The 27,247-nt window shown below is 60.3% G+C and overlaps 4 protein-coding genes across 6 annotated transcripts; 1 reads left to right on the top strand and 3 right to left on the bottom strand.

Annotated features, from left to right (window-relative positions):
* Positions 1-5,286: 5,286 nt before the first annotated feature.
* KMT5C (lysine methyltransferase 5C) lies at positions 5,287-13,349 on the top strand. Of its 2 annotated transcripts, none has more exons than XM_086690712.1 (9): positions 5,287-5,423; positions 7,006-7,244; positions 7,399-7,564; positions 7,954-8,063; positions 8,907-9,070; positions 9,195-9,214; positions 11,056-11,192; positions 11,807-11,982; positions 12,149-13,349. In XM_086690712.1, exons 2-9 carry the CDS (start codon positions 7,006-7,008, stop codon positions 12,646-12,648), a joined length of 1,512 nt encoding a protein of 503 aa, XP_086546838.1. In that variant the 5' UTR covers positions 5,287-5,423; the 3' UTR covers positions 12,649-13,349. The 2 variants fall into 2 exon arrangements, with proteins under 2 accessions (XP_086546838.1, XP_086546839.1); XM_086690713.1 differs by lacking the exon at positions 5,287-5,423 and adding an exon at positions 5,510-5,906.
* LOC147573850 (uncharacterized) lies at positions 13,302-15,715 on the bottom strand. The gene is made up of 5 exons (XM_086688679.1): positions 15,602-15,715; positions 15,140-15,276; positions 13,890-14,465; positions 13,734-13,790; positions 13,302-13,656 (listed from the first exon to the last, which is right to left on the bottom strand). Exons 1-5 carry the CDS (start codon positions 15,713-15,715, stop codon positions 13,329-13,331), a joined length of 1,212 nt encoding a protein of 403 aa, XP_086544805.1. The 3' UTR covers positions 13,302-13,328.
* A 1,929-nt stretch (positions 15,716-17,644) lies between these two features.
* Positions 17,645-19,120, bottom strand: COX6B2 (cytochrome c oxidase subunit 6B2). Of its 2 annotated transcripts, none has more exons than XM_086688745.1 (4): positions 19,035-19,120; positions 18,791-18,920; positions 17,930-18,030; positions 17,645-17,807 (listed from the first exon to the last, which is right to left on the bottom strand). In XM_086688745.1, the coding sequence occupies exons 2-4, from the start codon at positions 18,900-18,902 to the stop codon at positions 17,754-17,756; spliced, it is 267 nt and encodes an 88-aa protein (XP_086544871.1). In that variant the 5' UTR covers positions 18,903-18,920; positions 19,035-19,120; the 3' UTR covers positions 17,645-17,753. The 2 variants fall into 2 exon arrangements, with proteins under 2 accessions (XP_086544871.1, XP_086544872.1); XM_086688746.1 differs by having other exon boundaries at positions 18,791-18,947; positions 19,035-19,113.
* Positions 19,121-22,288: 3,168 nt separating this feature from the next.
* Positions 22,289-27,026, bottom strand: GARIN5B (golgi associated RAB2 interactor family member 5B). The gene is made up of 9 exons (XM_086688680.1): positions 26,716-27,026; positions 26,340-26,494; positions 25,910-26,168; positions 25,452-25,476; positions 25,226-25,290; positions 25,032-25,135; positions 24,888-24,940; positions 24,727-24,803; positions 22,289-24,241 (listed from the first exon to the last, which is right to left on the bottom strand). The coding sequence occupies exons 1-9, from the start codon at positions 26,863-26,865 to the stop codon at positions 22,289-22,291; spliced, it is 2,841 nt and encodes a 946-aa protein (XP_086544806.1). The 5' UTR covers positions 26,866-27,026.
* Positions 27,027-27,247: the final 221 nt, after the last annotated feature.

Raw genomic sequence — 27,247 nt, forward strand, 5'->3', positions numbered from 1 at the left:
GTAAAAAAAAAAAAAATTAAAAAAAAAAGAATGTTGGATTTAAATCTAGGTGTGTATCAATATACTATAGTGGCATAAAACAGCGATAAGGATTTGTCATCTCGCAGTTTCTGTGGGTCCAGAATCCAGGAGCAGCTCAGCTGGTTGGCTCTTCAGGTTGTAATCAAGACGTAGACAGAGCACTGTCTGGAGATAAGAGGATCGTTTCCAGGCTGGCTCACTCACATGACCGTCAAACTGTTGGCAGGAAGCCTCAGTTCTTCCCTGGCTATTGACACAAGGCTTCAGTTCCTTGCCACATTGTCTTCTCCACAAGGTGGCCTTGATATCCTCTCTGGGTTCTCCCCAAGGAGCAATCTCAGAGATAGCGGGGATGGAAGCCAGAATGTCTGTGATGACCTAGCCTTGGACACATCATCATTTTTACACAATACCCTTTCCATTACACCAGCTCAGCCCTGTTCACCGTGGAAGCAGGAGCTCAAGGCTGTGAATTCCAGTGGGGGAGATTGGGTCCCCGGGGGTCACCTTGGAGGCTGACTGCCAAGGTGTGAATTCATTGCAGAATTTTGAGGAGGAGGAGGAGGAGGATATTAGAAAGATATAGATGTGTGTGTGCATATACATATACATATGTATATATGTAGATAGAGGTATTCATGAAGTAACACACAGTATATAATACTCATATTTATTCTATCATTTTATACATTTTGTTCTTACACAAGTAATACTTGAAAACTGAGAGACAGCTTCCCCCCATCATTTACGTTTCTCCAGCTTTATTGAAGTGTGATTAACAAACAAAAAGCGTATACAGTCAAGGTGTACAATATGATTATTTGACATACGAACACACTGCGAAGTGATCCCCACAATCAAGCTAATTAACACGTCCGTCACCTCACAGTTACCCTTTGTGCGTGTGGTGAGAAGGCTAATGATCTATGACCTACTGTCTTTGCAAGCTTCAAGTACCACAATATGGTATTGCGAACTTGAGTCACCTATTCAGCTCATGTGCACTTTGTCCAACCTCTCCCCTTTTCTCCACCCTCCCCCCCACCACTGCCTCCGGTGACCACCCTTCCACTCTTGCTTCTAGGAGTCCAACTTTTTTTAGATTCCACATACATATGAGATCGTGCAGTATTTGTTTTCTCGTGCCTACGTTATCTTATTCAGGATAATGCCTTCCAGTGTCGTCCGTGTTAGGATTTCCTCCTTCCTCACAGCTGAATAATATTCCATTATATATATATGCCCTACATTTTCTTTTGTCGTTGATCCCTTGACGGACACTTAGGTGGTTTCCACGTCTTGGCCGTGGTGAATAATGCTGCAGTAAACATGGGAGTGCAGATATCTCTTTGCAACAGTGACCATTGTCTTTGGATATATATCCAGAAATGGGATTGAGGGACAACGTGGTAATTCTATTTCTATTTTTTTTTAATTTTTTAATGTTTATTCATTTTTTTGAGGAACAGAGAGACAGAGAGCAAGCAGGAGAGAGGCAGAGAGAGGGGAGACACAGAATGTGAAGCAGGCTCCAGGCTCTGAGCTGTCAGCACAGAGCCGGACGGACGCAGGTCTCCCAAACCACGAACTTCGAGATCATGACCTGAGCTGAAGTCGGACATTCAACCGACTGAGCCACCCAGACGCCCCTCTATTTTTAATTTCTTAAGGAACCACCATATTCTTTTCGATAGTGGCTGCACCAACTTACATTCCCATCAACGGGCACAAGGGTTGCCTTTTCTCCACATTCTCACCCCAGTCATTTATTTTATATATACATATAAATAGATATCCCTTGCCCCTCAAAATATGATCTTCCTGAATTTACTGCTTTTTCCTGTTTTTGTTTTTGTTTTTTAGAGAGAGAGATAGCATGCTAGCATGGGAGAGGGCAGAGGGAGAGAGAGAGAGAGAGGGAGGGAGAGACAGAATCCCAAGCAGGCTCTGCACTGTCAGCACAGAGCCCAATGCAGGGCTCGAACTCACCACTCTGAGATCATGACCTGAGCCAAAATCAAGAGTCAGATGTTTAACCAACTGAGCCACCCAGGTGCCCCTGCAAAGGTGTGTTCTAAAGCATGCTTCTCAAACATTCCAGAGCATTCCAGTCACTGGTCTGGGTGGTTCTGCTTTAGGAGTTCTGGGATGTGGCCCGAGATTCTTCATTCCCACCAAGCACCCACGTGGTCTTGCTTGATGACGCTGGTACATAGGCCACACTTTGGGCAGTGGGCATTTGGGCACCTTGACTAAATACTCAACCGGGCCTTCCGGAGGCTGAGACTTCGAATGTACGTTTTCACAATATTCCCCAGATGATTATTTCTCTCCCTCTCTCTGTCTCTCTCTGTCTCTGCCTCTCTGTCTCTTTCTCTGTTTCTGTCTCTCTTTCGGTAGTAAAATACACTTAACATCAAATTTACCATTTCCACCATTTTGAAGTGTGCAAGTCAATGGCTTTCTGTACATGCACGGTGTTCCACAACCAGCACCATTCTCTGGATCCAGAACCTCTTCATCCGAAAAGGAAGACCCACCGCTATTATTAGTCCCTCCCCCATTCTCTCCCCCCCTCCCCAGACCCTGGAAGTCATCATGAATCTGCTTTCTGTGTCTATGGATTTACTTCTTCTGGATATTTCCTAGAAATGGAATTCTTCCATATGTGAATTTTTGTGTCTGGCTCCTTTTACCTAGTGAGTTTTCTTTTTTCTTTTTTTTTTAAGTTTATTTATTTACTTTGAGAGAGAGAGAGAGCACGAGCAGAGGAGGGGCACAGAGAGAGGGAGAGAATCCCAAGCAGACAGCGCAGAGCCAGACGTGGGGCTCGAACTCAGACACTTAACCAACTAAGCCACCCAGGCGCCCCTAGCCTGTTTTCAGGGTCCATCTATGTAGTAGCATGTATCTGTGCTTCATTCATTCATTCTAAACGTTGAGAACCAGCTGGATCCTATCTGGGCAATGTAGCCCAGAGGTTGAGAAATAAAGCCCTGGTGTCTGATGGCCAGTTAAAGCCCCTCTGTAAGCCTCAGTTTGCTCATCTGTAAAATGGGGGTAGTAACAGCCCCTCCCTGGCAGGGCTATTTACAAAGTTACTGCCATGTGCCAACAGCCCAGTAACCGTTGCTTATTCCACTGGCAGATATGCTATAAGTGGTCCAATCTTCTATTGTTAAACAGTAAGGCTTTTCCTATCTTTCTGCGTTTAATTTTTTTAATCTAAAAATTTTTTTTTAATGTTTTTATTTATTTTTGAGACAGAGAGAGACAGAGCAGGAGCAGGGGAGGAGCAGAGAGAGAGGGGGAGACACAGACTGGGAAGCAGGCTCCAGGCTCTGAGCTGTCAGCACAGAGCCCGACGCAGGGCTCGAACTCACACACCTTGAGATCGTGACCTGAGCCGAAGTCGGACGCTTAACCGACTGAGCCACCCAGGTGCCCCTCTTTCTGCGTTTTAAACAACACCGAGGCGAAACAAACATATTTGTATATAAATATCTTAATGCTTGTCAGTTATTTCCTTAGACTAAAACCCTGGAATGGAATTGGCGAGTCAAAATTTTATTTGTATTATGAAATATTTTTCACACACAGAAGAACAGATAGTGATAGAGTGCACTCATGGTTTCACCTCTGGGCTTAAAAAAAAAAAAAAAAAAAAAAGTGCAAATATCAATGTCCCCTGTAGCTTTCCTGATTGCAGTCCATCGGCCCCACCTGCAGGGGTCACCAATAGGGCTTTCCCATCCTTTTCTCATGCTCGTGCACGTTTATATACATTTAAAACACGTCTCCACACACAGTCCCTGTTTTATGGGTTTTAAAACTTCCTACATTCGACTCTACAGACTTCTGCAACTAGCAGAAGGGGTTGGGGTTGTCAGGCTGAGCTACAGAGCGTTCATTCCCTTCCACTGCTGCATGGCGTTCTCCTGAATGAAAATGCCACGATCCCGTTATCCATTCTTCATCGGATGGACATTTAAGCCGTTTCCAGTACCCCCTCCCCCCCAGCGCAACTGTTGGGAGCTTATCTTTTCGTTCACATTTGCCAGCGTTTCTCTGGGGTGGACACCCGCGAAAAGAAGAGCTGTACTTCTAAGATTCAGACATACTGATAGGACTTTTCCGGAGAGCTGAGTTTTTAGAGTCCTTTCTGCGTGCCTGCTGTTTCTCTCCTCTGAAACTTGGGCCATCCTTAGGGGTAGGGGTGTGCCTGTGTTGGGGGGGGGGGTGCCTCAGGACTGGGGCATAAACAGAGAGGGCAGGCCACCTCCCCAACATCACATAGCGACGCGGAAACCGTCAGCGTCATCCTCACTGGCCGGTCATGCCTGCATTCATTCATTCAGTACCTACTGAAGCACCTACTCCGTGCCAGGCATTGTTCTAAGCGCACAAAATACACAGCAGTGAGCAAAAGAACAAAGCCCGCCTGCTCCAAGTGCGGAGCTTGTTATTCTGGGCGTAATTACGATAAATTGCTAATTATGTATGCCTCCAGGATTGGAGCCAGGGGGGTGATCCCAACTGGGGGAGGGGGTTGCCTCATGGGAGACTTCTCCAAAGCCCCTACTTGTCAGGCTCCTCCTTTCCGACCCGTTCACCCCCACAGAGCTCTCGTGGGTGCTCACGGAACTGGACGGGGTATTCGGGGCCAGGAAGGTTGTCCCGCAGGGAGGGACAGAGAGGCGCCCTGTGTAGCCCGGCCGGGCTGTCAATAAAGTTTTGTTGCCTCGGCAACCGCAGGCCGGGCGGGGTCGACGGAAGAACCCGCGCGCCCGCCCCAGCTTTCTTCCCGCTGTTCCCTGAAGGGTTCGCGGGAGAAAGAATAGGCCAGGCTCGACTCTACGGTGATGGGCGGGCGCCTTCGCCTATTGAAGAACGAGCTATTCCAAGGCCAGCCAGTCACACGCTGGCTATGCACGGGCAGAGCCCGCCCCCTCCCCACTTGGACCTGAATAACCTGACCTAAACCCGAGTTTTGCCGGGAGCCACGACGCTTTCGGCCAATGGGGACGCCGACTCCGGGCCGTGGGCGGGGCCGGTCTCCATGGCAGCGGCGGAAGGACAGCTACGGGAGCCATTAGCTGCAGTTGGCGGCGCTTGGCAGCGGCGCGGGCGGAGCAGGGTTTCGTGGGGGCGCCGATGGTGGGGGCAGGCGGGGAGGGGCCGAGTTGGACTCCGCCAATGGGAGCGGCGCGAGCGCCACAGCCCCTCAGGAGTGGCGGTGGCTTCGGCCAATGGGAGCTCCCTCTGGCCGTGGAGGGGCGGACCCAGCGGGGCAGACGGGAGGCGCGGCGACCGTGTCTGACGAGAGCCGGAGCAGGCAGTGGGAGGTGGTGGCGGCGGCGGCGCGGGTGCCTCAGGAGGAGGAGGAGGAGGAGGAGAAGCGGGTGAGGGGTGGCGCGGGGCCCGACCTCTGAGCCCCCTCTCGGCCCCCACCCCGCGCCGCCTTGGCTCCCGGTCGCCCCCAGCCCCGACCGTCCCCCGCCCTGCCCGGCCCCTCCTCGTGTCCAGGCGCCCACGTCTCCTGGCCCTTTGGCGGGCCCCCGGCTGCTCTCGGCGCCCAGCCCCTTCCCTGTGCTTGCTCACCCAGGCCCCTCCCTGCACTCCCGGGCCTAACCGGACCCCTGGGGTAGCCCGCGGGCTCTGCACTCCCCTCCCTGGATCTCACTGCGTGCCCAGGCCCCTGTCCCAGGACCACCACCGCGGACCTCAGCCCCTGCTTCTGGACCCCTCACTGCCTACCCAGGTCCCTCCCTGGACCCAGGCTCGCTGCTCCCTGGATGCCTACCTGCCCCTTCTCTGCTTCTCCAAGCCCCGTTCTGGACCCTTCGGCCCCCCTTCACCTTCTCGGGACCTGCCCTAGACTCTAGGTCTCCACCCTGGCTTTCCTGGGGTCATCCCTGGATCCCCAGGCCTTCCCGCCGCCCCGTGTCTCCAGCAGACACCCCCGGCCCTTCTTTGCCCCAGCTCCCCTCCGTGCAATCTGCATTTTGTCTTTACCCACATACCTCCCTGCAGCTTCCGCCCTGTCCCAGCGCCCTCTCGCAGCGCCCCCTCTTTATGTATCCCCAGCCTTCCTGTCTTTTCTAGACCCCCTTTCCCGCAGCTCTAGCTCCTGATCTCCCTTCAGCTCCCCCTTCCTTGCGGTCCCCCATGGACTCTCCCTGACACACTGTGGTGCGGATGCCCAGCAGGCCATCCGTAGGCCGGGTTAGGGGTCTTGTTTTCTTTCCTTTTGCTGATTCCCTTCTTTCTCCCCTTTTTATGGACCTGTTCTGCCTCTCCGTGTCATTCCTTTCCTCTCCCCCCTTCCCTGCTTTGTCCTTGGAGCCCCCCCTCCCCCGGAATCCTTGGAGAGGGAGCAGGTGCTGGGATCCTTCCTCCGCTCTCCCTCCCCTCACCCCCCTCCAGGCTGCCTGGGGCTTCACCGAGAGCTTCCTGATGATTCCCAAAGGCTGCTGGGGGAGTGGGGATGGTGGGGGGGGGGGAGGGGGGGGAGGGAGGTGGAGGCTGAAGCCAGGAAGAGTGAGGGTGGGTGGAGGAACAGTCTGTCCCAGTGGGGTGGGAAGTCTTGGATTTTTCCTTGGTGAGGGCTGGAGGTGGGGATGGGTTCCCCCTGACTCCCGCCTCCGCAGGGCTAAGCCTTTAGGGTTATCCCTGACTGCCAATTAATCAGCCTTCCCCGGGCCAGTAGGGACATGCGTGCATGCGTGTGTGTGTGTGTGTGTGTGTGTGTGTGTGTGTGTGTGTGGTGTATGGGGGCATGAGGGGATCTGCGCGTGAGTGTGTGGGTGTGCACAGAGGGTGGTCGTGTGTGGCTGGGGGATTTGTGTCTGCTCCAGAGCGTGATACCGACTGACAGTGACTGATATTTCTTTGGGGGCTTCTCCACTGTCACAAGTACTTGTTGCATTCTGTCTGCACCGAGAGCCCTGTGAAGTCAGCACTGCTTTCCTCCCCGATTTGTAGATGAGACTGGAGACCGAAACGCTTGCCAAATCCTGCGCAGCTCACAAACGGCCCTTCCCGGGGCGCCGCCCCTGCCCCTGCATTGTGCCCCCGACTCTTGGCCAGAGGCAGCATGGTCCGCGGGGCACCATGGGACCTGACAGAGTGACAGCCAGAGAGCTGTGTGAGAATGACGACCTTGCCACCAGCCTTGTCCTGGACCCCTACCTCGGCTTCCGCACCCATAAGATGAACGTCAGGTGAGCGGCCTGGGACAGGGTGGCCCTAGGGCTCCGGGACCCCTCCCCTGCCTCCACGGCCCCTGCAGCCCCAAGTGGGGGTGGGGGCAGGGCCCGGGAAGGCCCGGATGGATTAGGCCAAGGCCCTGGGACCCAGGCATGCCCTCTCCCCCAGCCCCGTGCCCCCCCTGCGGCGACAGCACCACCTGCGCTCAGCGCTGGAGGCCTTCCTGAAGCAGCGGGACCTGGAGGCTGCGTACCGGGCCCTGACGCTGGGAGGCTGGATGGCCCACTACTTCCAGAGCCGGGGCCCGCGGCAGGAGGCTGCCCTCAAGACCCACGTGAGGGCACCCCTCCCTTCCCCCACCCTCAGCCCACACGTCCTCCCTGTCACCTCGGCCTGTCCTGGATCCTTCGCTGTGGCAGGCAGACCTCTGGAACCCCAGTCCCTCTGCAAAGCCCACCCCCCCACCAGACTCCCTAACTTACTAGCTGTTGGGGCCATCTGAGATGAGGCTCAGAGAATCCTAGGAGAGTTGGGGGGCCCTCTGAGATGGAGTACAACCTCTTCATTTGACAGATGAAGAAACTGAGGTCCCGAGAGGGGAAGTGAGTTCCCCAAGGCCACACAGCGGGTCAGTGGCAGAGCAGGACTAGAACCCAGGAGAGAGAGGGCTGAGGACGAGGCTGCCCCACCTCCTCACCCCGCCCACCCCGTCACCTCCCCCAGATCTATCGCTACCTCCGAGCCTTCCTGCCTGAAAGCGGCTTTACCATCCTGCCCTGTACACGCTATTCTATGGAGACAAATGGAGCCAAGATTGTGTCTACCAGAGCTTGGTAAGAGGGCCAAACTCACAGCCACGGGCTCCAGAGGCTGCTGGGAGAGGAGACCCCTGGAGATCAGGGGGGATACCTCTGGCGTTGAGGCCAGGAAGATGTCTTTGTTCAGGGGTGGGAAGAGACAGTTTCCTGCTGAGACGAAGGAGGCCAGGCCTAGTCCCAGAGACATTCTTCCCCCACAGCAGAGCCGATGGGGGTAAGAACCCCCATGCGACCCCAGGCTTCCGGGGGCTGCTAGGAAATCACTGACCTTGTACGCAGGACTGTGGCAGCCCTCGTGCCGATGGGGTCCCTGCTGCGTAGCCAGCACCGCCGGGTAAGGGACAGGCCAGTGAGCAAGATGGACCCTGCCCACTGATCTCAGTGCAGAGAGAAGGCAGGCGGTAGCCGAGTAAACCCGCAGGTGCTGACCACAGTTGCTTGGTGCTTTGGGAGCCACCAGGGAACTTTGAGTGTTCTTGGGAACCAGGCCTAAGCACAGACCCACTGGAGGGTCTGGTGAAGTGTGGGGATGGGGGGTGGGGGGTGGCAGCTTGTGGTGAGTTCACGGGAGTCCAGGCAGAAGGACTGCTGTGCAGGGCCCAAGGGGAGTTGGTCACGAGAGGAGAGCCTGAGTGACGCCTGGGTCCACGTGGGACTGGGCCATCCCGTTCCAAGACCCGGAGCCAGGAGACCCCCCAGGCAGGTGTGGAGGCGGTGGGGGGGGGGGGGGTGGACTTGAGAAATCTGGGAGGCGGACCAAGGTGGCACAGGGAGGAGGCCCCCTGGTGGCCCAGCTGGGGCGTGGGGAGGCGCTGCTCAGACGGCGGCCTGGCCTGGCCTGGCCCGGCCTTTCTGCAGGAAGAAGAACGAGAAGCTAGAACTGCTGGTGGGCTGCATCGCGGAGCTGCGGGAGGCTGACGAGGGGCTGCTGAGGGCCGGCGAGAACGACTTCAGCATCATGTACTCCACCCGCAAGCGCAGCGCACAGCTGTGGCTGGGCCCCGCCGCCTTCATAAACCACGGTGGGGCCGCGGCCGGGGCTGGGGCCGGCCCGGGACAGGGCGGGGCCGGGGCTGGTGGTGCCCACTCACCTCCCTGCTCACTTGAGTCTCTTCTTCTCTCCCCGCCCTCCCCTCAATGTTCCAGACTGCAAACCCAACTGCAAGGTGAGACTTGGGGAACCCCCACTGAGGAGTGGGCTTGGGGGGAAATAAGGGGGCTCCGGGGAGGGGCATTTGGGTCAGTGACTAGCCAGAAACTGCCCGGAGTCTCCCCACCTGGTACAGCTGCCTCCTGCCCTTGGCCGGAACCTTGTGTGCATCTGCAGAGATCAGGGATCAGGGATCAGGGAGGAAGGGGCCCTGGCGAGTCTCCCTGGATCTCAGGTTGCCACCTGCTGGCAGCCTTCTTCCCTCGCTGAACCTGAGTTCACTTGGAGGGGGGAGTGTGGTGGACAGGGAGACAGAAGGTGCCCCCGCGCCTGGAGCCCACTGGACACAGCTGTGCACCTGCCATAGCAGGACACAGGGGAGCTGAGCCCCAGAAGCCTGGGGTAAGGCCAGAGCGAGCCCCAGAGGATGAGACTCTGGGAGGCAGGACTTCCAGGCAGAGGGAGCAGGATGGAGAAGCAGCTTTGCAGGGAGAGCCACTGCGTGTTCTCTGTGGTGGAGCGCAGAGTGCCTGAAAGCAGAGGAGTCTCGTAAGGCCTCGGGTGTGCATCCTGCTGGGTGTGGGCCTCATTGCGCTGTCTGTCGGAGCCCCAAGGTGCGACCAGGGCTCTGGAGTTAGAACTGGGTTTGAGTCCTGGCTCCCCCAGCCCCCAGCCTGAGTTACTCTTCTCGGGTGGGAGACGGGGAGAATGTGTCTCCGGGGATGGTGGCGAGGGGCCGGTGTGAAGTGCACCCCCGTGGTTCTTGTGTTCTGTGACTCTGTAGGCCCGTTACATGGATTTGACGGTGGAAAATGTGCTGGGTAGGACAGGAAACGGGGCAAGGCTTCGTGACAGAGGCTCTGTGGTGAGGCGGGTGCCAGCCACCTCAGGGCCCGGGCACCAGGCACCGGTCTTTTACCTAGCGGTGCAGAACCAGGAGGCCGCACAGATGTTTAGAGCCAGGCGCTTGAGGAGGAATAGGACTTTCCAAGGTGTTGAGGAGAAACTGAGGCGTGCTAGGCCATCCCAGACAGGCACGTCTCAGTGGAGGGCCAGGAGGCATGGTCGCCATGGTGACTCTGGCCTCGCGTGCCACAAAGGAGCTCAGGTCTGCCCCACGGGTGCTCCCACTGGGTGAATAATGGGGTTTGGTTTTTAGATGGCCCTGGCAGCTCAAGAGCTGGAGGCTTGTCAGGACAGGGAGGGGCCGGAGGCTGGCGTGTGACCCGGTGTGTCACTGAGTGAGAGGTTGGCTCCAGATGGAGTCTGGGGGATACAGAGGGCAAGGACGCGAGGCCCTGTGCATGGAGGCTCCGGCCAGTTGGCCTGGGATGAAGTGGGCAGGTGGCCGGAGCCACCCCCAGGTGTGTGTCAGGCTAGAGTGGGGGGAGAGATGGGAGTCCACTCCTCCCAGAGGGGGAGCACGAGGCAGGAACAGGCACAGGCAAGAGTGGCCTCAGGGGGCAGCAATCCCGGGCTGGGGCCGCAGGGCGGACAGGCACCTGGGGGGGGGGGAGACGGCGAGACCGGCAGAGCTGGGACCTCGCTGCCAAGGTGCAGGCTGCCAGGGAGTGGGGAGCGGGTGGGGGCCTGTGGGAGGGGTGGAGGAAGGGTGCAGGAGGGAGCAGGCGGTGCTGTCTGCCAACACTGCCAGGGTCAGGTTAGATCATCATCCTGCGGGGAGGGTGGAGGCCAGCACGCAGGCAGGAAGTTGGGGAGCGTGTTAAGAGGGCAGACCCTGGAAGCTCCTGGGGGCTCCTGGCCCCTGGCCCCTGCCCGTCCTGGGATCACACTCGTCCTGGGTGGGGTGGAGCCAGGCAGCCCCCAGGACCGGTCACTGAGCAGCCCAGCCCCCAGTTTGTGCCCGCAGATGGGAACGCAGCCTGTGTGAAGGTACTCCGGGACATTGAGCCGGGGGACGAGGTAACCTGCTTCTATGGCGAAGGCTTCTTTGGTGAAAAGAATGAGCACTGTGAATGCTATACCTGTGAGAGGTGAGGGGTGAGGTGGGGAGGGACCCAGGAGGGGTGAGGTGGGGAGGGCACCCAAGAGAGGTGAGGTGGGAGGGCCCCCACCAAGGGTGAGGTGGGGAGGGCACCTGAGAGGGGTGAGGTGGGAGGGCCCCCACCAAGGGAAAGGGGGGAGGGACCCAGGAAGGGTGAGGTGGGGAGGGCACCCAAGAGAGGTGAGGTGGGAGGGCACCTGAGAGGGGTGAGGTGGGAGGGCCCCCATCAAGGGGAAGGGGGGAGGGACCCAGGAGGGGTGAGGTGGGGAGGGCACCCAAGAGAGGTGAGGTGGGAGGGCACCTGAGAGGGGTGAGGTGGGAGGGCCCCCATCAAGGGGAAGGGGGGAGGGACCCAGGAGGGGTGAGGTGGGGAGGGCACCCAAGAGAGGTGAGGTGGGAGGGCACCTGAGAGGGGTGAGGTGGGAGGGCCCCCATCAAGGGGAAGGGGGGAGGGACCCAGGAGGGGTGAGGTGGGGAGGGACCAGGAGGGGTGAGGTGGGAGGACACGGAGGGAGGTGGGGAGGCCCCGCAGGAGCACACTGCAGTGCCCCCGAAGAGCCTCCTCAGGACCCGCTTCCCTCCTCTCCTTCCGCCCGCCCGCAGGAGAGGCGAAGGGGCCTTCCGACTGCGGCCCAGGGAACCCGCGCCCCCGCGGCTGCTGGACAAGTACGAGCTCCGGGAGACCAAGCGGAGGCTGCAGCAGGGCCTGGAGGGTGGTGGCCGGCTGGGCCCCAGGGCCTGCGCCCACCTGTCCCCACTGCTCCGGGACCCGTTCTGTGGTGAGCTCAGGGCAGGGACCCTGTCCTGCCAGCCTGTGTGCATCCCGACCACCGACCACCGTGTCTCTCCGTCGCCCTCCCTCCCCCCATACCCCCCCCCCCCCGCCGCCCCGTGCCAGTCGCCCTGCTCACATCCACCCCTTTCTCTCCCCTCCCCCCTCCACAGCTGCCTGCCAGCCCCTACGCCCCCTGCCCTGCGGCGCCCGCCCTGACGCCTCGCCCCTCTGGCTCCAGTGGCTGCCTCAGCCCCAGCCCCGGGTGCGCCCCCGGAGACGCCGACGCCCCCAGCCCCGGAGGGCCCCAGCTCCCCCCCTTCTCCGTGCTGCCCGCGTCTCCTTGCACCAGTGGGGAGGCTGTGGCCCCCGATGCTGCCTGCAGGCGGAGGCCCTGGTGGCCCTGGGCCCGGCCCCCCGCGCCCACTGGGCCCCTCAGCAGGACTGGCACTGGGCCCGGCGCTATGGGCTGCCTTACGTGGTGCGCGTGGACCTGAGCCGGGTGGCCCGGCCCCCACCTGCTGCCCCCGCCCCTGCCCCTGCCGGGACCCCAGGCCCCACCCCCATCCCCAAGAAGGCCCTCGCCTTTGCCCCCTTCTCCCCACCCAAGCGCCTGCGGCTGGTGGTCAGCCATGGTTCCATTGACCTGGATGTCAACGGTGACGGGCCGTGATGGGCCGGAGGGGAGGCCCGAGGCCAGGAGAAGATGGGATCCTGCCTAGTTCCCCCTCCCCCACAGCCCCATGTTCTCGGGGACTCACTGACCTCTAGAAGGAGCTCTTGGACCTCTGGGAGGGAGCTGGCCCTGGACCCCAGCACAGTTCTTACCGGGCTGGGGGCTGGGTCGGTTTGGAGACACCCAGGGATCTGACCCCTGACCCTTTGTGACTGCTGACCCCTGAGCCGCCCCCGCCCCATTGGGTGCCCTGGCCGCTGCTGCCCCACCCGCATCCCCAACTCCAACCTCAGGACTACAGGAGCCGTTCCCTTCCCTACCCCCCTCCTGCCCAGGGAGCAAAGCCATAAGGGGTGGGGGCCGCCCCTTGGTGTCTCCCCGGAAGCCCAGGCCTCAGGAGGCGGTGGAACTGACCTGGGGGCGGCCCCCCCTAGAGACTGCCCTGCGGAGGGGAGTGGGTTTGGGCTCAGCTCTGCGACTGTCTGAGGTGGGGGGGCAAGGTGGGGGGATGTCTGGGACACGTCCTCACCACCCCGTGGGTCTCAGGGAGGCCGGACGCGACCTCATCTTTCTCATGGTGCTGTCCCTGGTGCTACTGGGGTGTGGGGGTCCCTCCCCTCCCCCACACCAGAACGGGGTATGTTGGGGGATTGAAAGCACTTGAACTTTTTATTTTATTAAAACCTTGTTATAAGCAGCGTCCTTTGTAGCTTTTCATTTTGATTTATGTGTCGAGGGGATGTTTGTGGAGCTTTGGAGGGGCGAAGGGTCGATAGGATGGCCCCGAGGATGGCGGAGGACAGAGGCGAGAACCCCATCCCCGCTGGAAGGGTGCTGGTGAAGAGTGCGAGGACTCCCCTCTCCTTCAGATGAGGTAACAGGTCCGGCAAGTAGGGTGACTTGATCACGGTCACGTGGGGCCCAGCTGCCCCCATAGCCTCGTCCGTGTCTTCTCGGTAGGCCCGGCTCTGTGGGACCAGGGTGATGATGCTCCAGATCTGGGGCCTTAGGGAACACCGCCGTCACCTTCGTGGTCACCTCCTCCCTGCCACTGTGCCTGAGACATGGGGACAGCTACCCACCGGTGAGCGCGTCCTGCTTCTGAGGGCTGGCGCTGTTCTAGAGCTGAGGCCTCACACCTGAGGGGCAGAAGCAGCCAGGGGCTGAAGGGAGGGCGAGAGGGGCAGGGAGAGGCCGCTGGGGGTGGGGGGGGGCAGGGCAGAGCGGGACGTGTTTACCTCGAATCCCTCTCTTTCACAGAGCACCTGTCTGACTCCCACTGAGCCTGTTGGTTTGAAAGGAGGAAGGCGAGGAGGGCGCGGAGGGCAGACTGCAGTGCAGGTGCCTCACTGTGGCATCTAGACCAGCAGCACAGCAGAGCCGGAATCTCCTCCGGGATGGATGGACGGACAACCACGGGGCGGGGGGTTACAAGCACTTCCAGAGATCCTGTTGTAAAGTGTAGTAACTGCACATGCGCATGTGCACTCTTCTCAGGGGAGAGGGCTTGGAGCCTTGGTCCGCTTCCCCAGAGTATCTGGAACCCAAGTGGTCGGAGGCCCACGCAGAGCCCGCTCGTTCTGGGTTGTAGGATGAGGCGTTGCCCCGCCAGCCTCCGCCCACCCGATGCCAGTAGCACCCCCTTGGTTGTGACAGAAATGTCTCCAGACGCTGCCAGACGTCCCCCTGGGGGCCAACGCCGCCCCCACTGAGAAGCGCTGGACTGGGGCGGCAGGGTGATGGGGAGGGAGTCGCGCGGCTTGTGTGGCCTGGCGTCCGTCTTCACGGCCGCGCTCCCAGGACCACCCCACCCCCTTTACAAACAGCCTGCGGAGGACAGTGACCACCTTGCTGCCAGGTTCTGCCCCGAACTCCCCCCCCCCCCCACCGCCCCACTGAGTCAATGGCTCCTACCACGACAGGACAGCACAGGCGCTGGGGAGGGAAGAATGAGAGTCCGCAGGTCAAGGCAGGGGCTCGAACCCCATCGCGCAGCCTGAGCGAGGGCGTAGGGAAGTTGGCCGGGAGATGAAGGGAAGAAGGAACTGAAAGAAGCAGGAAATAATCACAGCTCACGTGCTCAAGGTTCATGCTCTGCCTTCTCCTTCGCCTCTGGTGGCTGGGCCGGAAGCAGAGCCGAGAGTGCCATCCAGGCTGGGCACCCCAATCCTGGACCCACTCCTCTCCTGACCCTTTTACATGCACACGGCATTGGCCGGTTGTCTCCAGGAGCCCCGGGACCCTGTTGATGGGTTGGCCATCCTGGAGGGCGATCAGTCACTCCTCCCACCGTGCGATGTGTCAGCCACCAGTATGAACCAACACGCTTCCTCGGATTGCTTACACAGGTAGAGACCCCCCGCACACACCCGGAGAGACCTGGGCCCGACAACTAGCCTGTGGTTCACAGCATGGTCCTCCCCAGCAGCCCTATGAAGTGTAGGTGTGGTTACCAGCAGACTTTGGATGAAAAGACCACGGTGCAGACGGCTTGGGGAATTGGGGGCCACGTGGCTGGTAATCTGTGCAACTGGGACTTGAGGCGTTTCGGAATTCATCAGGCTGCAGGATCTTCAGGATGAGAAGGAGGCTGGCTCCAGAGACAGGAGGCTGGAGCCGTGCCCACTGGGGACCAAGGGACAGTGAGCTGGGTCGCGGTGGCTTCCATGGGGAGGAGAGGGAGAGCGGGTTCCTTGAGGGCTTGGGTTCCCGGAGCAAAGGGTGAAGGGCAGCTGAGCGTTTCTGATGGGGAAGTGCCTGGAAGCCTGAGCCTGTCCCCGGATGGGGAGGAAGGAACCGGCCAAGGGGCTCAGAGGCAGGGGAAGAGGGCAAGAGGTGGCCTGAGATGGAGGGGATGGCCCTGGGGGAAGAAAGGGGGAGGAGGAAGGAGGTGGTGAGGAGAGCAGGGATGCGAGTTGGGCAGAGGGGCGGGAACGGGACCTCCTCTGACCTGGGAAGCTGCTGCAGGTCCCTGCGGCTGGCACTGGGGCTTCAGGGAGCAGTGGAGGCGCTGTTCAGAGTTCAAGGCCTGGGGGTGTGCTGTGCTGTTGACCCAGACAGCCATAGTGCACGAGGCCGGACCCCGCCTCCAGCTCCGGCATCCTTAGGGTTGGTGGCCTGGAATATAAACAATGCTCCAAAGTGGTTGAGGGATGGGGGCGCCTTGGTGGCCCAGTCGGTTGAGCATCTGACTCCATTTCAGCTCAGGTCATGATCTCGCCATTCATGAGTTTGAGCCCCGCATCGGGCTCTGCGCTGACTGCGTGGAGCCGGCTTGGGATTCTCTCTGCCCCTCCCCTGCTTGTTCTCTCTCTCTCTCTCTCTCTCTCCCTCCCTCCCTCTCTCCCTCTCCCTCCCCGCCCCCACCAAAATAAATAAACTTTAAAAAAAGCGGTGGAGGGCTGATGGTGGGGACAGAAAATGGAGAGTTGAGAGTGGCTGCCGGGCAAGGGAGAGAAAGTGCCCTCCAGGCAGGGGTGGCCTGCTGAGGTCCAGAGGCCGGCTGGGGCTGTACAGGTGGCAGGCTCTGTGCTCAGATGCTACCTAGGTGACCTCACTGAGTGTCAGACAGCCGGCAGCCCTATTTGGTGACTCGGAGAGGTGCCTTGCCTGTGTGTCACCGTCGGCTTCCCTGCCACAGGGGCAGCGCTCCCGGCACGCCCTGCGCACTCACCTGCCCCCCTGCCTCTCAGGCTGTGATTGGAGGGGGGGGCAGGGTATCTGGGTGAAGCCATCCCAGGAGATGAGACGGCTGGGGTGCGCCCTGGGTGGCTTGATGAGGCCAGCGTGGAGGGTGTGCCTGGGGACAGTCATCCAGGAGGCTGGGTGGAGCCAGTCCTCCAGAGTCCGCTCAGCCCCTCCCATCATCCCACCTGTCCTGGTAACGGGACTGTACCATCTCTGTTTCCTGGGGAAGCTGAGGTGCACGCAGGTCAAGAAGCTTGTGCAGGGTCACCGACAAGTTGTTCTGATCAGTAACAGCGACCTTCGAGCCCCGGATTAAACTGGCCTCTTGACATGATTTGAGAGAGCCTGGCTCCAGGCTGTCGCGGGAGTCCTCCTACAGCTTCAGGGAGACACAGTGGAATCCAGTCCTCCCTGTGCCAGGACTCGGTCCGGGCTAGAAGCCCAGGGCTCTGCGCTCTGTTAAGGGTCACGCCTCAGCCTCCGGGCGGGGGGGGGGGGGGGGGGGGCGGGGGAGGGGGCAGGTGTTTGGAGAGGTGACCTTTCGGGGGTCATTTGGAATGAGGATGGATTTTGGCGTTGCTGCCTCTGAGCCTGGGCAGGCCCGGTGCCCGGATGCGGCAGGAGCAAATTATTCAGACAGGAGCTTGGAGTATCCTGGGGAAATGGAGAAGTCGGGGGTGGGGGGGGGCAGCCGCCCCTGTTCTTTGGGGGAACAAGGAAGAGGCTGCTCTGGCCGGGCCAGTGCTGACAGGGCCAGGCGTGCAAAAGACTGTTGGGAGGGGCTCAAGGAATGAGGACAGGATGGCAAATGGAGTCAAACAGGGGCACGGAAGTGACGGGGAGTGGTGAAGAAAGGGTCCAGAGCAGGGGAGGGAGGGTTGGGGTCAGCGCTGGCGGGGGGGGGGGGGGGGGGGAGAGTGTGCACAGTAAACTCCCCCCACCCCAGAACTTGGGAATGGAAGGAGGTGGGGGAGGCGTTCAGGTCAGAGAGGAAGAGGCTCCTGAGGGAGGAGACGGAGGGCGACTAAGTGTGGGGATGGACAGTCAGGGGCACTCTGGTGGGCGCGCGTGGTCATCCAGAGATCCAGAGAGGACCCCGGGCTGGTGGCGGCTGCTGCTGGAGGCAGTGGGGCAAGGGCGGACGGGGCTTGGTTGCTGCCGCCCTAGACACCTGCCTACCCTCCCTCCATGGCAGCCCGACGGAGCAGAATCCTCCCCTGCCCCCTCCTCCATCAGAACCGGTAGTGTTAGCTGCAGGCCACAGACAAAGGTCTTCTCCAGCCCCCACGCCAGATAATAAGAAACGTCAGCAGCAACATAGCTTTATGTGTGGCTTAGTCTCGGGGAGACTCGAGGACGGTGGGGGGTGGAGGGTGTCAGCGCGCTGATCCTTCGGGGCGTCCGCACTCAGGCCGTCAGATTTTGCCTGCGAAGGTCCCTCTCTGGATCTGCTCGGTCCAGCGCTGCACCTGGGGAGAGACGGGCGGGAGGGGAGGCGGCGGGCGCTTGTTCAGCTCTGCGGGACCCTCCACCCTCGCCCGGTCCGGGCTCGCCCGGCCGGCTGTCGACGCCCCCTCGGCCCCCTGCTCACCCAGCTCTTGGGGCACAGCGAGTGGAACACGCGGAAGTAATACTCGCAGGGCTGCGTGCTTTTCCCACGGCGGTTCATTCTCTTGACGCAGCGGTGGTAGTCTGAGGGGTGGGGCGGAGCGGGCCGCGGGGTTGCCTCGGTCCCAGTCCCAGCAGACCAGGCCCCGCCCCTCCAGGACTTGGTCCCCAGCCCTCCAGAGCAGGCCCCGCCCACTCCCAGTCAGGCCCCGCCTCTCCACGGTCGGTCCACCCCCTCCAGGCCATGCCCAGCCCCTCCAGGACTCGGTCCCGCCCCTCCAGGCCAGGCCCCGCCCCCTCCAGGCCCAGTCCTGGCCCCTAGACCAGGTCATGCCCAGTCCCGGACAGGCCCCGTCCCTGCTGGGTAGGCCCCTCCTATCCTTCCCTTGCCTCGGCCCTCCAAGCCTCGGTCCCGCCCCCCACCGGATAGGCCCCGCCTATCTCTCTCTCGCCCCTCCCCTCCAAGACTCGATCCCACCCTCCAGGACAGGGTCTTCTCCCCTCCAGACAAAGCCCCGCCCACGCTGGATAGGCCCCGCCTATTCCTCCCTCGTCCCGCCCCTGCAGGATTTGGTACCCGCCCCTCCAGAGCAGGTTCCACCCTCTCCCGGCCAGGCCCCGCCCATCGCACCCTCGCCCCACCCCTCGGCCCAGGCCCCTCCAGATAGGCCCCGCCCACTCCCCGGCGAGGCCCCGCCCCTTCCGACCATGGCCCCCCTCCCCTCCCACCCCAACGGTCACCGCCACCAAGGCCGGTCCGGGACCCTCTCCCTGTCTTCAGGTGGGGCAGACCCTTCCCGCCTCTTCTGTCTCCCTCCCCCTAACCTGGCCCGCAAGGTCTCACCCAGGAAGTTCTGGTAGCAGTTGCGGGTCTGGTTCTGGTTGGGGAAGCGCGGGTCGAAGGGCGGTGTTGTCCATTTCCCCTTGGGGGACTTCTGGAACTCAATATCCAACATCCAGGGAGGCGGCAGCTACTGCAGGGGCAGGGGGCTCCGTGGGGCCTGAAGGCGCCTCTCGCTCAGACCCGCACCCAGTTCCTGGCCCCCACCCCAAAGCCCAGTCCCTGATCCCACCCGCCCTGCCCTCACCAGACTGATGTCAACGTGTCACTGGGTCAGCTGTGCTTGTGGCTCCATCCGGCGGTGCCCCTCGCTTCTGAGTGTCGGGGTGGGGGGGGGGGTCCCAGCCCAGGAAAACCACGACTCCTGGCAGGATTGGCTGGGGCCCCTGGAACCCCAGCCAATGGGAGCCGCTGCGCTGCAGGGGACGCTCTGGGCCGCCAGGCAGGGTCTGCGTGGACCAGCCCCCCCACCCCCGCCGCCTCCCACCTCCAGCCCGACGCCACCCCGCGCGCGCACACACTGGCACCCAGTCACGATTTTTGCCGAGTCTCCGACTCAGGCTTTTTTTTTTTTTTTTTTTTTTTTTTTTTTTTTTTTTTTAATTTTTTTTTTTTCAACGTTTATTTATTTTTGGGACAGAGAGAGACAGAGCATGAACGGGGGAGGGGCAGAGAGAGAGGGAGACACAGAATCGGAAACAGGCTCCAGGCTCTGAGCCATCAGCCCAGAGCCCGACGCGGGGCTCGAACTCATGGACGCGAGATCGTGACCTGGTTGAAGTCGGACGCTTAACCGACTGCGCCACCCAGGCGCCCCCAGGCTTTTAATCTCTGCGAAGCTGGGCCGCTCCGCGGGCTCTCCCCCGCCCCCCCCCCCCCCATATATAAACGTATAGATAGCTCTGGTCTCTACCCTAGAGGGAGCATCCCCCCGCCCGGGCTTTTCAGCACCCTGCTTCTTACGGTACAGGTGCACAGCACCCTGGGGGCCTGTGGGGAAGAGGAGGAAAGAGTAAGGGTGGTGTCCGAGCCGCCGGACTTCAGTACCAGGACTAAGGCGGGTCCGCAGGGTCTCTGGCTACCTGGTCACGCTGGGCTCCTTTGGACACTTTGGCGATCGAGATTGACTCCCCCCGAATCCCGCTAATGAAGGCTCTGGGAACTCTGTATGCTGCGGAGAGAGAGAAAGCCAGAGGAGGTCTTGGAGGTCACAGGAAGAGCATAGTGAGGGCTCAGTAAATCCCTGCTAAAATGAAGCGTGAGCTGGAATAAGGCGCCCCACCAGTGTCTTCCTGTCCCTGCTGTCCCTCCCAAGTGTTTCTCCCTCCTGCCTAGTTGCGGGGGAGCCCGCCTGTGGATCCTTCACACCAACACGCAAATGCTAATCTCTCTCTCCTCTTCAGCACCCTCGTGCTCACTTCCTACACCAGCTACTTCTTGCCATGTCCCCCCTCCCCTTCCAGCAAACTACTTGGAAAAAAGCTGCTGGACCCCTCCTCTCTGCGTCCCCTCTTTGCATACGCACGTTCATAGGAAAGTACGTGTACGTGGGTGGGTGGGTAGGTAGGTATATAGCGGGAAATACACATCACAGAAAATTTACCGTTGCAACCGTTTGAAAGTGCACAGTTCGGCGACACTAATTACATCCACAGTGCGGTACAACCACCACCTCCACTTAGCTCCAGAACATTTCATCACCCCAAAAGGAGACCCCTGTTCCCAATAAGTCATCCCTCCCCGTCCCTCCCATTCCTCCCAGCTCCTAGCAACCACCATTCCGCTTGGATTTATTTGCCTGGTCTGCAAGTTTCCCACAAATGGAATCACACACGATGAGGCCTTCTGCATCTGGTTCCTTTCACTGAGCATCATGTTTTCCAGGGTTGCGGCAAGTGATCCCCTGCTTTCTGTGCTCCCGTCGGCCTGCCCCATTCGGGTCTTTGTTCCCACCATGCAACAAATAATAAAATCCTTGCTGGTAAGCCCAGGGCTCCTGCCTCCGTCCCGTATTCCTTCACCTAACTGCAGCATTACACGCAGCTGCCCCTGACACCCAGGCTGTCGCCATTCTGCCAACTCTCACTATGGTTTCCCCTTTTCTTTTTTTAAAAAAAATGTTTTACATTTATTTATTTTTGAGAGACAGGGAGAAACAGAGCGCTAGTCGGGGAGGGATAGAGAGAGAGGGAGACACAGAAAGAATCCGAAGCAGGCCCCAGGCTCTGAGCCATCAGCACAGAGCCCGACGCGGGGCTCGAACTCACGAACCATGAGATCACGACCTGAGCCAAAGTCAGACGCTTAACTGACTGAGCCACCCAGGCGCCCCTGGTTTCCCCTTTTCTAAACACTTTGCACCCTCTTTGTCGACACTCACTGGCTGGTGACCTCCTCCAGTCTCTTGGCTTGTGGTAACTATCCATGTGCCAATGATTTCCCGTCACTCCCAATTCATATATCCAGCTACCTGCCCCACTTCTTCACCAGGGATCTTAGACGATCCTGATCCCCTCCCTGCCACCTGCTGCATTCACAGCCTCTCCGTCTCCCCAGTGTCTCAGACCCCAGACCCTACATTTGCCCTTGACACCACATGGCCATGTCCAATCCATGAGCCAATCTGTCGGCTCAACCATCCTGCCTCTTTCTCACACCTCCAGCACCTCCCTTCTTGTCTCCTGCCTGGATCGTTGCAACTGCCTCCTCGCTATTCTCCCAGATTCCATCCTTGCCCCCTTACCTTCTCTATGCTTTGGCCAGAGAGAGCCTTTTCAAATATACACCAGTTCCAGCCATTCTGCCCCAAATCCCCCAGCTCACTCAGCATCAAAGCCAAAGCCCTTGAAATGGCCTGCAAGGTCCCACGTGATTACCACCACTCGCGTGACTTCTTCTGACTTCATTTCCTACTCTTGGGGTCCCTTGGAACTCACTCTTGGTCCAACGTATCACACACACACTCATGCCTCACGGCCTTTGCAGTGGCTGTTTCTTCTGCAGGGAACATACTTTCACCAGATGTGTGCATGGCTTCCTTCTTCCCCTCCTTCGGGCCTTTACACAAATGACATCAACTCACTGAAGCCCTCCTGGACCAACCAGCCCAATACAGGAGGCTGCCTATCTTCATCCCTAGTCCCCCCTCTCCTGCTCTTTTCCCATGGAGCTATCACCTTATAGCGTGCCATATAATTGACTTAGCTTTTAATTGTCAGGACTCCTAACTTCAGCACTACTGATATTTTCTCTGGATCATTCTCTGCTGTGGTGGGCCATCCTGTGCATTGTAGGACATTGAACAGCATCCCTGGGCTCTACACACAAGATGACAGGAGCATATCCTCCCCCAAATTGCTCAGTGCCATATCTCTAGTGCTTAGAACAATGCCTAGCACAAGTCAACACTCTCTATACTTTGAGTCCGTGAATAAAAGTGAAAAAAGGGAATGATCCTCTTTTTATCTTGCAGCTAATGGAGTTGACAGAACGTGTCAGCTGTCACCCCAAGTACCTGGCTGAAGGACTGTAAGCACCCGGTTCCTCTATGTCCTTCACCTCAGGGGCCATGTCCATCATATTCTCATTTTCTACGAGCGTTGGTAAGATGACATCAGAGGACAACTTTGTTATGGCCAGGGGACTCTGGTCTGACATCCCCTTGAGCTGGTCTGACATCCTCTTGAGCTGGTCTATCCTCTCAAGCTGGTCTGGCATCCCCTCGAGCTGGTCTGGCATCCTCTCGAGCTGGTCTGATATCCCCTCGAACTGGTCTGGCATCCCCTCAAACTGGTCTGGCATCCTCTGGAGCTGGTCTAATATCCCCTCAAGTTGGTCTGGCATCCCCTCCAGCTGGTCTGGAGTCTTCTTGAGCTGGTCTGACCTCCCCTCGAGCTGGTCTGACTGCCCCTCGGGCTCAAGAGATGCTCTCTTTGGCTGCTGGAACACACTGGCCTTCATCTCTGAGATGGGGGTCAGTGAGATGGGCCACGGGGGTACCTCCTCCCACCTTGATGCAGGCAGACTGATGGGATCTGGGGAGACATTGTCCATCATCAGGCTGCTGGCCTCATGCCTGGGGAGGCCAGGCACTTCGGAAGCCTCTTTTGGAACCTGGGGCTGTGCCTCTACCCAGTGATACATGCTCCCTTCAGCCCACGGATGCATTCTCTCCTTCACCCAGGTGCCAAACAGGGACTGCTCTCCAACCACCTCTGGTGTCCCCTGCAGCAAGGGCACCTCACTGGGGCTGACTGTTGACGTGTCAGGCATCGGGGGGTTCGAGAGCCAGGAGGACGGATTGACTGTTGCTGGCCTCAGGGGCGGTTCCTTGGAGTTGGCCATGATCATCAGCTTGGCAAGGGTGAGCCCCTCCACCGAGAACGGCCTGCTTTGCTCCTCCGGGGGTCCCTGGATGACCACCTCCTGGGTCTTGAGCCACTTCTGCTGTTGCCCCACCGTCTGGGAGGTTAAGCCAGGCTTGTCCAGGGATATCTCCTCCTTCTTTCTGTGGACCTTGTCCTCCAACTTGCCCCTGCCCTTCAAGCCATCCAGGGTGATCTTCAGGGCTTTAGTGAGCACGACCTCCTCCAACTCCTTCTTGGTGGTGGTAAAAGGCAGGTCCTGGGATGTTTTCTGGGTCCTTGTCTCTATCAGGTCCATCTCCTGGGTGCCCACAAACATCAGTGGTCCTGGCGTCCCCTCACGCTGGCTTCTCTTGAGCACGCGCCCTCTAGGACCTCCCGTGGGCAACGTGCCCAAAGTGGCAGCGTCCGGTGTCATCTGCTGTTGAGTAGGTGAGGTCAGAGCCTTCTGGGATGGGGCAGGTAGGAACACGGATTTCCTTCCTGGGACAGAGGAAGATACAGCCTTCCGGGAAGTAGGCGATACAGGTGGGGCCTTCCGGGCCGGGCCAGGACTGGCTGCGGCCTTCCGGGAAGTAACGGATACAGGTGGGGCCTTCCAAGGGGGGCCATGTACTGCTGGGGTCTTCTGGGTAACAGCGGGTACCACTGGGGCCCCCCGGGGTGGGCTGGGTGCAGTCGACATCTTCCGGGATGGATCACGCATTGCTGAGACCCTCTTGGACTGGTCACGGAGGAATGGAACCTTCCAAGCGGCGACGCGGGCAGCTGCGGTCTTCTGAGAGGGTGGAGGCCGCTGCCTCTGCCCAGATCCCAGAGCCTGGGCCTTTTCGTTGCGCCTGTGGGAGGAGGAGTAAGCGGATGGGAGGGAGAAGCGGGGAGGGTAGGTGGCTGGGGAGAAGGAGGACGAGGACAAGGTGCTGGTATCGGGGTCCATCACGTTTTCAATGTCCTGCTGCCACAGGTACGTGTTGAAGGGATCATAGGATTCCAGCAAGGAAATATCAGGGGTGTCTGCGGAGGCACAGCGGATGGGGGTCTCAATTAAACCGCCCAGGACTGTGGCCGTGTCTGAGTCAGAAGAGCAACACTGTAGGTGGACAGAAAAGAGGGGAAGAATGGTCAGGGCCAGGGGAGGCTCCCAGAGCCCAGGACACAGGGCCCTCCTCCCTCAGACCCGGGAGTCCAGACTCCCGGCCCCTCCTCCGTCAGACCCAGGAGTCCAGACCCCCAGCCCCTCCTCCCTCAGACCCAGGAGCCCAGGCCCCCAGCCCCTCCTCCCTCAGACCCAGGAGCCCAGGCCCCCAGCCCCTCCTCCCTCAGACCCAGGAGTCCAGACCCCCAGCCCCTCCTCCCTCAGATGAGGGAGTCCTGACTCCCAGCCCCTCCTCCCTCAGACCCAGGAATCCAGACCCCTCAGCTCCTCCTCCCTCAGACCAGGAGTCCAGACCCCCAGCCCCTCCTCCCTCAGACCCAGGAGCCCAGGCCCCCAGCCCCTCCTCCCTCAGATGAGGGAGTCCTGACTCCCAGCCCCTCCTCCCTCAGACCAGGAGTGGGCCCCCAGGAAATAGCTGCCTTGGAAGAGGACTGTGTGTGGTTGATGGTGTTGGAGACGATGCTGAAAACGGTGCGGATGGTGATGCTGGGCTTCTCTGGGCGGGAAGAAGGCAGTGTGAGCTCTCGGGGGAAGGGCCAGAACGTTGGGGGTCCACACAGGGAGGGCGAGGTGTGCTCACCGGTAACCTGGATTTGGGTCTGAGATGTGTCAGGGTGGAGGTTTCGTTGGAACCTGTAGGGGGCAATGTGGGGTGACTCTGGTGACCTCCACACCGGGGTCCTCGCCCTTCGGCCTCCCGCGGGCAGCAAGACCCCAAGCCTACTTCTTTTCTGCAGATTTCTTTCTAGGCTCAGCGTGCTCCTGCTGTGACCAGATGAGAGGCACAGAGTCGCCCACGGCCTGAGACTTGAATTTGCGCTTGAGGGTCTGGCGGTGGGAGGAGGGACGGCGGGCAGTCAGGAGGCGCGGGGCCCCCAGCCCGGCCCCTCCCCAGCCCGGCCTGCCCAACCTGCTCACCCTGGCCTTCCTCTGTTTCTGAAGTGTCAGCATCTTGTAAGGAAAGTTGGGCTCCACAGTCATGACTGCAGAGGAGGGGAGGACCTCCAGTCAGGGTCCCCGACAGGGAGGACGTGAGGCTCGGGCAGGGGAGGGGGGAGAGCTCAAGGGCTGGTAGGTGTGGCCACGCCTGGGGCAGGAGAGGCTGACAAGTAGGGAAGGGTCTGAGGACAAGGAGGCTGCTCACCCGAACGTCCGGACTGGGGCTGGTCCTGTGGACGGGGAGGGGGTCAGTCAGGACGGGTTCCTCCTCCTGGTTTCCACGTCCCCATTACCTACCCAGCTCAGGACTCCAGGACTCCAACCCGTCCCCATGCCAGGACCCAGGGGTCCTGCCCTCTGCTCCTGCAAACCCTGGAATCTAGGCCACCAGCCACCTCCTCCCTCAGATCCTGGAATGCGGGCCTCCTCCCTCAGACCCAGGAGTCCAGGCCCTCAGCCCCTCCTCCCTCAGACCCAGGAGTCCTGACCTCCAGCCCCTCCTCCCTCAGACCCGGGAGTCCTGACCTCCAGCCCCTCCTCCCTCAGACCCAGGAGTCCTGACCCCCAGCCTCATTTCTTGGCATTCTGGATTTCAGCTGTTGGTCCCGGCTCTGAAATCCAAAACCACAGCTGCTCCCAGGGTCTGTGGGGGGCACTGCCCACCTGGAGGTGCCAGGTGGAGGCAGGAGGTTTGACGCTGGCCGGGTCCCTGGCGGGCCCATGCGGGGTCCTGGGGAGCCAGGTGGTGGCGGGCTCCTGGAGCAGATTGATGAGCCGGATCCAGCGGTCAAACAGGAAGCCGGCCTCGTTGCCGGGGGCATCCAGCTCCAGGTAGTAGCAGCGGCCCGTGGCCAGGCGCAGTTTCAGGCGCCAGGAGGACAGGTCATGCACGTAGAGGCGGGTCAGGTCCAGCGGGAGCATCCTGGGGGAGGCAGGAGACAGACATGGTGGAGCAGAGGATGGGGCAGGGCGGGGGGGGGTGGGGGACGGGGGGAGAGGCGGGAGAGGGACATGGTCATGGTCGAGGTGGGGATAGGGCAGGCCCGGGGAACGGGGGGGGGGGGTGGGGGGGTGGGGGGTGGAATGGAGGCACCTGGTGAGGACGAGGCTGGCGCACTCCCTGCCCTCCGGGGGCTGAGCGATCAGCAGGATGTCTGGCAACACCAGGCCAGGCTGGGAGGCGGCCACACCCATGGTCACACGGTTGGTTCTGTGGTGCACGTACACGGGGGCCCCTCGATTGGTCACCTGGGGGGCCAGGGAGAGGGGCTGGGACCACTCCTTTCTCCAATGCTCCTCTGGCACCCCCAGCCCAAGCCCCCTACCACCTGAGCCTCCCCACCCCCGCGGCTGCCTAGTCAGTGCCTGCCTGGGTTCGAACCCCCCAGTCCGGGGGGGGGGGGTCGGGGGGGTGGTGTCTCAATCCCTTCCTGCCCCTCTCCGCCCCCAGGGTGCAGGAAGCTGGGGACCTGGACAAAGTTACTCTCGAACATGGGCAGCGGGCGGAGGGGCAGGTACTCTCCCCTCTGGAGGGTCTTCTGCAGCTCGCCTAGTGTGGGGACCCATTTTGAGGGTCCCTGGAATGGCTCCATGCGCCTGATGTTCTGAAGCCGGTTCATGGCGGCTGCAGAAAAGGTGGGTCACGCCAGACACAGAGTCAGGGACCCGGCACCTGGGCGCTTGGCCTGCCCAGTGTCCCCCAGCCCACCCGCCCTGGCCCTTTAGGCTTGGCAGGTGCCACAGCTCAGGGGTCCCAGAGGGTGGGGCTTCCCCAGGGCTTGGCCATGGCCCTGCGGTGGAGGGTGGTCAGCCCTGGCTTGGGGGAGGAGCCTTGGGGGGGGGGCTTTGTGACCTCATCAGACACTTGTAGGACTCTTTCTGGGAACTCTCTGGGGGGGGGGGGCGTGGACTCCCTTCTCCTCCTGGGATGTGGCCTAGAGTCTCGAGGGCTGGAGTCTGTGAATCAGAAGCCCCGACTGCAGACCCAAAGCTACTGAAAAC

The sequence above is a fragment of the Puma concolor genome, chromosome E2 (genome assembly GCF_028749965.1).
Source record: "Puma concolor isolate L17-30 chromosome E2, mPumCon1.1.hap2, whole genome shotgun sequence".
Lineage (NCBI taxonomy): Eukaryota > Metazoa > Chordata > Mammalia > Carnivora > Felidae > Puma > Puma concolor.